General features: G+C 38.6%; 1 protein-coding gene across 1 annotated transcript; it reads left to right on the plus strand.

Annotated features, from left to right (window-relative positions):
* The first annotated feature begins 882 nt into the window (after nt 1-882).
* On the plus strand, nt 883-5,122 carry DYNLT3 (dynein, light chain, Tctex-type 3). Its single transcript, XM_010078826.1, has 4 exons — nt 883-924; nt 2,773-2,896; nt 3,858-3,935; nt 4,983-5,122. The coding sequence occupies exons 1-4, from the start codon at nt 883-885 to the stop codon at nt 5,057-5,059; spliced, it is 321 nt and encodes a 106-aa protein (XP_010077128.1). The 3' UTR covers nt 5,060-5,122.
* The last annotated feature ends 5,330 nt before the right edge of the window (nt 5,123-10,452 follow it).

Consider the following 10,452-nt stretch of genomic DNA (forward strand, 5'->3'; position numbering starts at 1 on the left):
AGTGGAAGCGGTGTTCGGGGGGTGCTGCTGCCTTCTGTGGTGCTGTCCGTCTGCGGCCATTTTTCTTACATCGCCCCTGGAAAAAAACCCAACAAGTGCCGGGCCCGGTCTGCGCTGCGGGCTGATTCCTGCCAGCCAGGGCTGAGGAGCCGTTATCTCCCCGGGGGCCTCACTTAGGGTCTCCAGCTACCAGTTTTGATTAAAAAACCCCACACCTTGTAGAAACATTATTGTCCCGAGGTTTCTGTCGTTGCCTGTGTGTTTGAGATTGATGGATATGAAAAGGCAGATGGCACAACGGCAGGTGCTGTGTTTCCTTTGGAAGCCAAGCTAAACGCTGGCGAGTTGGAATGAGCAGCAAATAGGAGGCTTTAAAACTTGTAAGCTTTTTCTGCACTCCAGAAAGTTACCTGAGTAAGCTAATGACTATGGAAACCAGTCGTTTTGATACTAGGGCTGCAAAACCTCATGTTACCATTTGGCAGCAAAATGTTGCCCATGCATTAGGAAGTCCATGAGTCCAATAAAAACCAAGGTTAAGAGCCACAGGAAAAAATTAGCCATTTAACTTTTTTTTTCTTGCACAATGTTCCCATGACATGCATGGACAGTGGTAGAATTTAATCTTTACAAAAGATAGTGTAAATTGAACCTGTTGCCAAGCTCCCAGAGACCCAGGCTTTTTGTATGCACTGAAACATGACTAGCAAAACAATACTAAATAACATATGTATGGTGCTGGGGAAAAAAAGTAAGATTTTAGAATTATACTAACAGACTGCACAGTACAAATAACCAGACATGGGGCCCGATCATACTGAGAGTAAAACTGCATCGTTTGCTTACTTTTCTATCAGAAATAATAATTCATTTTTATTACAGATGATCTTCAATGCTGATGAGGCCCACAACATAGTTAAGGAGGTAGGTTTTAGCTAACAGCTGTATTTCAAATAAATTGTTTACCTTACCTTGTACTATAGGGAAAGCAGTTACTTTAATTGACCATCCCAGATAAATTTAAATCTTACATGAAAGTATTATTTATATCAAATAAAGATGGAGTTTCATTTGAAGCTGCTTTAAGCTTCATCTAATTGCTATCTTCAACTACCTAAAGAGGAGAAGATAGATGAGAGAGAGACAGAATTTGTATTACAGTAGAAAGACAAGGGGCAGTAGTCACAAGTTGCAAGGGAAATTCACTGATTTTATGGGTTTTTTTCCCCTTTATACAGCTAGAGAGTAGTTAATCACTAGAGAGGTTGCAGGAACAGCTTGTGGAGTCTCCATCCTTAGAGATTTTTAAAAATTGACTGGACAAGGCCTTGAGCAATGTGATCAAACTTGGAAGTTAGCCTGGGCGTCAGCAGGAGGTTGCACTACATCAGCCCATTGTTTTTCAAAAGCATTGCTAGAATAATTTTTACACAAAACGAGCAGGCTGAAAGTGAGTAACCTAATGGTGTAAATTAAATACCTAGTAACTGAAAAGTGATTAATGAAGAGCCTGTGGCATACAGATGCTGTCAGTTTTTGCCCGGAAATACCATTTTGAAAAAGGAATCCCTAGATGGGTTCTGTAGCTCCTTTTCCACCTGCCATGTCAGGAAGGGAAAGGGCTGCACTTTTAGAACTGCTCCAGTACACAGCAGCAAGCTCCTGGATGTCAGATAAACAGCAGCTCAACCCCTTATATAACTGTCGCTACCTTGAAAGGCCAAATACAGTCTGACAGAGTCTCCAGACGCTGGGAGTAAAGCCAAGCGTTGAAAGCTTGACCAGACCCAAGGAGCTGTAGCACTGGGTACGTTTCTGGAAGGACCAAAATTCCCGAGGGATCTTCTTGTCCCTCTTTTGTCTTCTATTCTGTTTTGTGAATGTTTGTTTCCATTGAGTCCTTTGTCCAGCTGTATACGCTGTGATCAAAACTTTTTAAGATCTGGGGTACAAGTCTCTTACACGGCCTGTTAGTGGGTGGTTAGTGCATGGGATTCATCTTACTGAATCAGAGGAGAACATAGTTTTACTTACCTTTTACAGATGTGCCTTTCTTAACTGATTTTCTCAATTCAAATTCTGAATTTCCTAGGAGCAGAGAATGCAGTTCAAGAGTTACAGTTAGAGAGAAGGCTTTGGGTTCAATCACTTTGAGTTAAAGCAAGGGTTGGCCAGTCTGTAGCTGTGGGAGAACATGCAGTTTTCAAGCAGTTCAGATATTTCTTGTGCTGTAATATGTGACCCTTGACTATCTCTCATGGTCATACCTTCTTCATCTTTTAAGGTGGGGTATACATTTCACTATTGTTGCTCTAGCACTGAAGATTTCGCTCTATTGCTTGCAGGCTCTCAAAGGTTGGCCATCCCAGGCTGACATTATTGATTTGAGTTGTACCATTTCCATTACAGTAGCTTCTGAAAGCCAAGCTGGAGTAGGCAGTCATTAGGAACAGTGGGATATGTTAGTTTCTTAGCTGGTAAATAGATCCATTTACTTAACTTGGTACTTAAAGCATAAGGCTAAGGTCTTTTCTACAAGAAATGTTCAATCAGAGCCTCATTTTTCTCCATGTAATAATGTGGTAAATCTATACTAAAAATAGGTTTCCAAGAAGGCTCATTTTACTTCCCATTCAGCAACTAATACCTGATGAGCTCAAGTGTTTGATAGTAATCCAATTGCCAGATAAAATTCCTCAGATTATCCAAGACATTTCAAACCTCTACATTTTGAAGTATGTTTGCTGTAACTATTTTTTTTCTCTGTTTTAGTGCATAGAAAGTGTTTTAGGCAAGGCAGATTATAATCACAACAAAGTCAACCAGTGGACTGCTGCTATAGTAGAACAATCACTGACACATCTGGTAAAACTCGGAAAAACATACAAGTACATTGGTAAGTACAAGCATTCATACTTTTACCACATACAATCACAATAAATAATTGCTGAAAGGTTTGTTTGAATGCAGTGCTATATTCAGTAGAGAGTTTTAAACTGTAAAAAAAGCAGAGCAGATGCCTGAACTCTTCCGTTATATAGATTTTTAGTAATACCTCTGGTAAAACCATGGCAGTTTCACCTGCGCTAAGCATGTTAGCAGCACTTAGCACAGAAGTTGACGTTACACAGTCTTTCCTGACTGCTAAGCAACCTCTAAACAATTATATCAACTTTTTGGTATCAGTTCAGGAAATAATTGCTTATCATAAATAAATTCTTTCAGTAGGATTAAGCTTCCTATAAATACAGACGTTTGAAAGACTTTGGTCCTGTACACCAAGTCATGTCCCATTGTATTTATATGCATATCTGTGGAAGGGAAATGGAAATAAGCACAAGTTTAAACCACTTTGGTCCTTTTGTGGAGTGTTGATGTAATAGCAAGTGTTTGCACTCTGTTCTGTTTTGAAAGTTTTTAATTCAGATTGTCACTGGTTTTATGACCATTGCAGGTCAGTCTAGAAATCCTGCATGTTACTGGAGTGTGGTTTCACAGAGCAGTCAACCGAGTACTTTTGGGAAACAGCTCTCATCAAGTGCAGCTTCAGTCCCATTCTGAGGTGCATGTGATACAAGCCATACCTAAGTAGTTTAAAAGATGAAAACCATAATCCTATTAGCAAGCATTTTGTTAAAGCCGTTGTCTTCATATGAGTAAAAATAATTGTGAAATGAATACCAAGTTCTTGAGGAAAATACTGGGGTTGAGGGGGTTGTCAGAAGAGGTTTTGACTTAGCTGAATGTCACCCACAACCATTTGAAAACATAATGCAGGTTTGAGTTCAGAAGTACTGAATGATTCACCTCTTCTGCTTTAATAACTAATTCCTTGATTTTATGAATCTGTCTTGCAGTAACCTGTGCGGTGATGCAGAGGAGTGGAGCTGGTCTTCACACAGCAAGCTCGTGCTTCTGGGATACCACAACTGATGGTAAGTTTCCTTACTCAGAAACTCGTGGTAGAAGAAATGTTACTTATTGCTCTGCTGTAGTAGTTAGGTTGAATATTGTCAAGAGTGATTGCAGTAGCTTCCAGGATTAGCTCCTTGTTTACAGTCTCAGCAAAAATATTTTGTTACCAGTCAGTGCCTGCATTAAGAGCAATTGCTGTGTAGATATGAGAAGCAGGAGTCGAAATGGCTTCATTCTGAAACTAGAGTCAAAACATTTAATCCTCAACAGTAACCATAGATCAGCTGAAGAGTCAGTCAAATCTTGCTTGCAATGAATGCAAGTGGGTAATCCTAAACAGCCTGTCTGCTGTGAGGGCACAGTGCTACTTTGGAGGAGAAGAGAACTTGGTAAAAAATATAAATAGTTAGACTAACAGTATGTGTTTCGGTTGCTTAACTATCAGCCAGGCTTTGGATGCGTTTTATTGCTTCTCGATTAGTTCTAAATGCATTTTTCCCAGGTTCAGAGTATCATGGGGAAACAAGATTATTTTAATCTTACATCTGTCGCAGACTTGTAAAGGTCTTTTTAGAAGAGGGCACCAAGGTTTAACTTTAAAATAGAGATGGCATTAGAAAGTCAACCAAGGTTAAAAAAAATAAAATCAAGGTAAGTAAATGAGTACAATTTATGTTTCCTTGGCTTGTAAGGCATTGATACATTGATACAATAGAAGAAGAAAGATTACAGAAAGTAAATTCTGCTTTTTTGCTGATTATCTTGCCAATTACAGAATGAGATTTTCAAGCATTTTTGCAAGCCCAGCTTTTAAAGAGAGATACTGAAATTGTGTTTTCCTGGAAACTGTCTTAAGTGTACAAGGCTCACATTAGGTAGTAAACAATGTACAAGTTAATGAAAATGTTTTGAGGAGTGTAGTCTATTTATAGCCAAGATGACATAATAGTACTTACCTTAAGTCACAGCTGAATTATTCATACTAATTTGACATCATTTACACTGTGCTAAAGTGAATGTAATAAAGATATTGGTATTCTGTTTTTATTTTGTAATATCTCTTCTAGGAACCTGCACGGTGAGATGGGAAAACCGAACAATGAACTGCATTGTCAATGTGTTTGCTGTTGCTATTATCCTGTAGCTGACTGGAAGATAAACGTAAGCAACACCGAAGCCTTTAAAAAGAATAATCATCCAAACACATGGCTACATATTTCAAACCATTATTTGTTTTTGTATGAGGAGCATACAGAAGTTCTCTACAGAGAGCATGCAGTCTAAGCCGGTTCTCATAGATTAATTATCTGAAAGCTAGCAAAAAATTTAAAAAATCTATATCTCTATCTAAAGAGAAAGTTTTAGTAATTTAAATATTAAGAAGTATGTTAATGAGAAGATGCCACAAAGATCCATACCATTTGTATCAAAGCTAATGTCAAGATACTTTATTCAAGAGGAACAAAACACATCAAAGGAAAGGTCAAAGGGCAAGCAAGACCTCTCAGGCTTATGGTGCATTTGGGAACAAATTATGAACACAATTCAGAGTGGATAAACTGTAAACAATACTAGTGCTTCATGTTTGATTAAACAAAGCTAATTGTTACATTGAATGCTGGTGCTTGTGAAATTGCATGAGCATCACATTTTGGTCAAGCATGAACATTTACATTGAAATTAAATCCAGTTAAGCTTTTCCCCTGGAGGCAGAGGATGACTTCACTGGGACAAAGGTGAAATATACCTAGTCCTAGAGAATTCTAATTTATCTTCAGAATGAAGAACATAATATTTGTTATTGATTCAGGGAAACATGCTGGGGATTAGACATCAGCCCTTAGTTCATAGTTTATAAATCTGAAAATACTATGAAGGTACTTAAATTTTATTTTATTCCACAGCTGCTGAATTTGTGACAAGCACTTTATTGATTGCTCATGCAGTAGCCAGAAGCTAGGGCAATAAGACTGGACCCATATTACTCCAAGTAGGAGCAGGCAGAGAGCAGGCACACACATTTCTAGAGGCTCTTGTTAGCTTTGGAAGTATTTATCGTAGAGCAACATATCTGTTCTTTGTAGGAGTGTTTGCGATGTTCTCTCAGTCAAGAATTGGATCTTAGTCCTCTGAAATAATACAGTTAAGTTTTAAGCACTAAGCTTCCTCTCCTGTAAAGATTTATGCAAGTTCTTAACTTTGCTCATCTGATGAGTCTTAACTTGAAGTATTCCACGTGGAAGAAAAGCATTTGCACACACACAAGTATCTGCTGGATTAGGGCCTACATTTTTGTTGATTAATGCACAAATTATATGATAAAGAGATGTATCAATACCAGAAATGCCTAAATGATTGCTGCCACTAAGTGGCAGCTACATTAAGTTGTTTTCTCAGCTGCTGCTTAAGGATAGAATTTTTTCTTTATTACTGCATGTCTTTGGAAAAGACTGGTAACTACCTAACAGCTACTGTAAGGCTGTTTTGGATTTTAACAAATGAATATTAAAGCACTATTACACAGTTTTGTTTGGTTTTTGTTTTGGTTTGGTTTTTTTTTGGTTTGTTGGGGGTTTTTTTTGGGTGGTTTTTTTTTTTTTTTTTTTTTCAGATAACTGACTGTTAGGGCATGTAGCAAGTGTCCTGTACAAAGAACAAGCTAAAAACCATTTCATTGCTTAAATTGTGTATACGTATAGCTAGTATGAGGCTACAGATGGAATGCGTGTACATGTAATTCATGATGCCGTTCAAAATCTCTTTGCTTTTCAGACAAATAGAAATTGCTTTTCTGCTTTTACCTAAGTGCAAGTAAAATTAATACTGTAATATTGCATTTGCCTAACAGGCAAGTGTACCTTGAAGATGTATGTCTATGTTGTACTGACCTTCAAATGTATAATAATTTAACATTATTTGGGTTAGGACAGCAATTTCTGAACTAGGTGCCAGCATCCAAGAGCTGAGGTGTGGAACTGACAAAACTGCAGTAGTTTCACTGATATTTTTGGGACTGTGCAAAGTGAAGAAATAGGTGAGGTAGCAACTGGTAAAAAGTTTGCTACAATTGATGCAGTTTAAGAAGTGTGTGAGTAAAAACAGCAGTGGCTGTGATCCCCCTTCAGTGGGCATTTGGGTGTCATGGTCAGAAGAATTATTCCAAATAGCCACTTGTAAACTCAGTTGGTATTTTTGCTTTACTTGAAAACAAGATGCACTGAGTAAGACTATCAGTTTAATGAGGCTTGGTGAAGGTTCTGCTGCGGAAGAAACCTAGAAAATATTGCTTAATTGTAAGACTGCTTAATTTTTCTTTCTACCAGAAAAAAAAAAAAAAAAAAGTATTGCCTTAGTTGTATTTGGCCTTGTGTTCTTGATCAATATAAATAGGAAATTACAATATTTTGCTTACTTTCTTTCACTTGTATACAATAGCAAGAACTTGGGAAATTTATTGAAGTTGTTTGTGCATTTTAGAGGCAAGACCTTGTCAAAGGCTAGTTCCCACACTTGGCCTAATTTCTTACACCTCTTGTCTATTCAGACCTCTTCCTCTTACTGCTTGGCTTGATGATGCAAGTTAAAGTTTTGTTACTCCAGAAAGATTATTATGAAACTCTGGGAAAAGTATTTTCATTCCACATTACATCCTAGTGAATTTAACTTCTTTTGCATCTTTCTTTTCCCCATCCTCTGTGGATACAAACAGCTACTTGTATTTAATACAACTCTCAAAACAAATGCTGAACACCATTAGTGGCTTTTCCAAGTAGTTTGTTTTCAAGGATAAAACTATGAATTGCAGAATATGAAAATCCACAACAACATTTCAATAGAATTTTCTATCAATACAATGTTTTCTTAGTTGTTGCAATTGGGGATGAGTTATTGTTAACAATGTGGGTCTTATTAATGGGACAACAGAGTGCGTTAAGGTATAGCCCATATGTATGGAGCTGTATGTTCCTACATATGATTTCATGATGAAGGACATTATTCTGCCCATGCAGATTTTGTTAATCTGTTTAGATTAACACTGAGAAGTGTGAAAGGGAAAGTAAGGGAGCAGATGCATTACTTTCCTTTCCATTGCCTGACAGATGTCTGTCATTGACTTGTCACCTTTCTGATGAGTGTCTTCCCATTATACTCAACTTGATCAATGAAGCAAGTACAAATCCTGTTATGTTCCATTTAGATTCATGCAGTCTAAAGCACTTCACGGAAGCCACTGAAATCCCAGCTTGTAGCTAGGGTTGGACATGGATGTCAGAGTACTGATATTTTAAAGACGCCATGAAAGAGAACATTAACTACTGGTAGCCTATATGCATTGGTACAGTAGCTGCCATATGTAGAAAATTGGGTTTTGTTCTAATAGAGACAGCAGATCCTGTAATGAGCTATTCTTACCTGTTTATTGGGATGTACCTTGCTGCCTCCTGTACAATCTGACCAGGTCATTTTATTCCCAGTTAATTCTGAGAGAGATTTTTTAGCACAGTCATGGTGTGGTGCAAGCACAGAGCCAGGCCACATTCCTCATAAGAACATCCTGAGCCAGGAAGTTCTGCCCATGTGTCTGCAGGACATTCCCAGCTTGAAGCCAGCACTGGTTTGTCTCTTGGTGAGTACCTGAGCTCCGTTGTGGTATTCTGTAAATGTGTCAATAAAACCAGTTGCAGAGTGGTTCCAAAGCTATGCAGTCATGCTGACATGTGTTGCGTGTGAGCTGCTCTACCCTGTTGGGTCTGTGCCAGGTGAAGGGTCTGTGGGCATTGCTCTGGAGGTGGGACAGCTTCTCTCTTCCCCCCCATGAGGGAAGGCAGGCTGCAGCCAAACTCTGTGCCCACTGAGGGAGTCTTTACTCCGATGAGTCTAAATCACTATTGAGTAACTGGAGGTTTTAGCTCTCATATTCCATCAAGCATCTGTTTTCAACCACAGGAAACATACTGTGACAGCAGCTTTATTTGTTCTGTAAAAGTTTCTAAAAAGGAACAGAGTAGTGCTAGAGTGACAGCTACAAACACCCTTGTAACTCCCATCCCACCATCTGACCTAAAATGACTTGGAGAATCAGGGTTGCAGAAACACACCTCACTGCTCATTATGGTTTGTGTCAGGCACTTACAGTTACTCTCATGCAGAGAAGTTGCTGGGGCCACATAGCACAAATACATGAAGGAAATGAGACAGAAAGCCAAGTTTTGTGGTGACACTACCATTTTAAAGAGACAGTTTTACCGTATCTGTAATTTAATTACAGAGGTTGTAATCTATGCTTGCATAGCTTCATAGTGTAGAGACCACACAGAGTTCAGAATCAAAGCCATTAAAGTCCGTCAACCACAGGAGAAAGTGTCAAGACAGGCTAGTTGGCTCGGGTGCAAGAAACTCAAACGTCTTTCTAGTCAGCAGGTTCTCCTCCTCGTAGGCCTATATTGGATATAATTTGAAAAATTTCTGAATAGCACCTCCTAAATCAGAAACAATATCATATCTGCAAAACCCCCCATCATATATGTAAGTACCTTAGGAAGAAATTAAACATTTTCTGCTATCTGTTTTTGTAGAGTTCACTGAAGTTTTTGAAGCAGCCTTTATTCAGTACTTGTTCATGACCACCTGGGTAAAATTTGAGGTTAGGGAAGAGGAGGATGAATGAAATTAAGTCCTTGTTTGACAAAAACAAGGGTGATCTTTCTCTATATACCCTGTCACACACACATATATTATACATATATTTATAGGTATGTTCATCCCTTCTATTTATCCACTTCCCTCACAAACTTGAGTGCTACACAGATAATTTTGTTAATTTAGAATTTCATCTTTTGTTGGTTATTTCTTCTTAAGCAACGACTATGTATCAAAACAAGGACTCCAACAGTGTTTGTACAAGCAAATATCCTGGCCAGAGATAATACAATTTAGCATTTAGATATGAACCAGCAGAAGTGACAGGGCTAGGTAACAGCAAGGATGTGGCTGCCTTCATCGGTACTCACAGCAGTGACTTGAGGCAGTCACAACTTGGTCCAATCTTAGGCAAGAACTTGTTTTCTGTGTGGGCTTCTACAATGGCTGTTGAAACTGGTCTGACCAAATCACAGAAGAAGCTATTGCAGGGTTTTGAGTGATGGCATTACTTAGTTTGAAATGTCTTCAAAAATAGGTAAGGACATCACAGATCAGTGCTGTAATAGCTATATAGTGTTCATGCCTGAGTTGAACATTTTAGGAAATTAGACAAACTGTGACCACAGGTGTAGCTAGATTGTCCGCAAATTTTGTGAACAAATGGCAGTTGCCTGTTTCATGGCACTTGCTACAGGCCCCCTGAATGATAATGGAAATGATTGGTTTTAGGGAACAACTTTGCAACAGCTGGCTTCGGAAGGGAAGAAACTGAGTAGTTTTAAGGTTTAGATCTGTATCAGCTGAGGGTTGGGGATCAGTGCTGAAATCTTCCAAGCTCAGCTCTTTGTACCATTGTTCTGACATCTTCAGCAAACTTACACATTTGCCTCTTCC

Source organism: Pterocles gutturalis, unplaced genomic scaffold, assembly GCF_000699245.1.
Source record: "Pterocles gutturalis isolate BGI_N339 unplaced genomic scaffold, ASM69924v1 scaffold19598, whole genome shotgun sequence".
Taxonomy (NCBI): domain Eukaryota; kingdom Metazoa; phylum Chordata; class Aves; order Pterocliformes; family Pteroclidae; genus Pterocles; species Pterocles gutturalis.

Excerpts from the sequence above, each read along its gene's own strand:
- DYNLT3 (XM_010078826.1), top strand. The coding sequence starts at position 883 with ATGATCTTCAATGCTGATGAGGCCCACAACATAGTTAAGGAG. Across the intron at positions 925-2,772 it reads CCCACAACATAGTTAAGGAG|TGCATAGAAAGTGTTTTAGG; the intron begins GTAGGTTTTAGC and ends TCTCTGTTTTAG. Across the intron at positions 3,936-4,982 it reads CTGGGATACCACAACTGATG|GAACCTGCACGGTGAGATGG; the intron begins GTAAGTTTCCTT and ends TATCTCTTCTAG.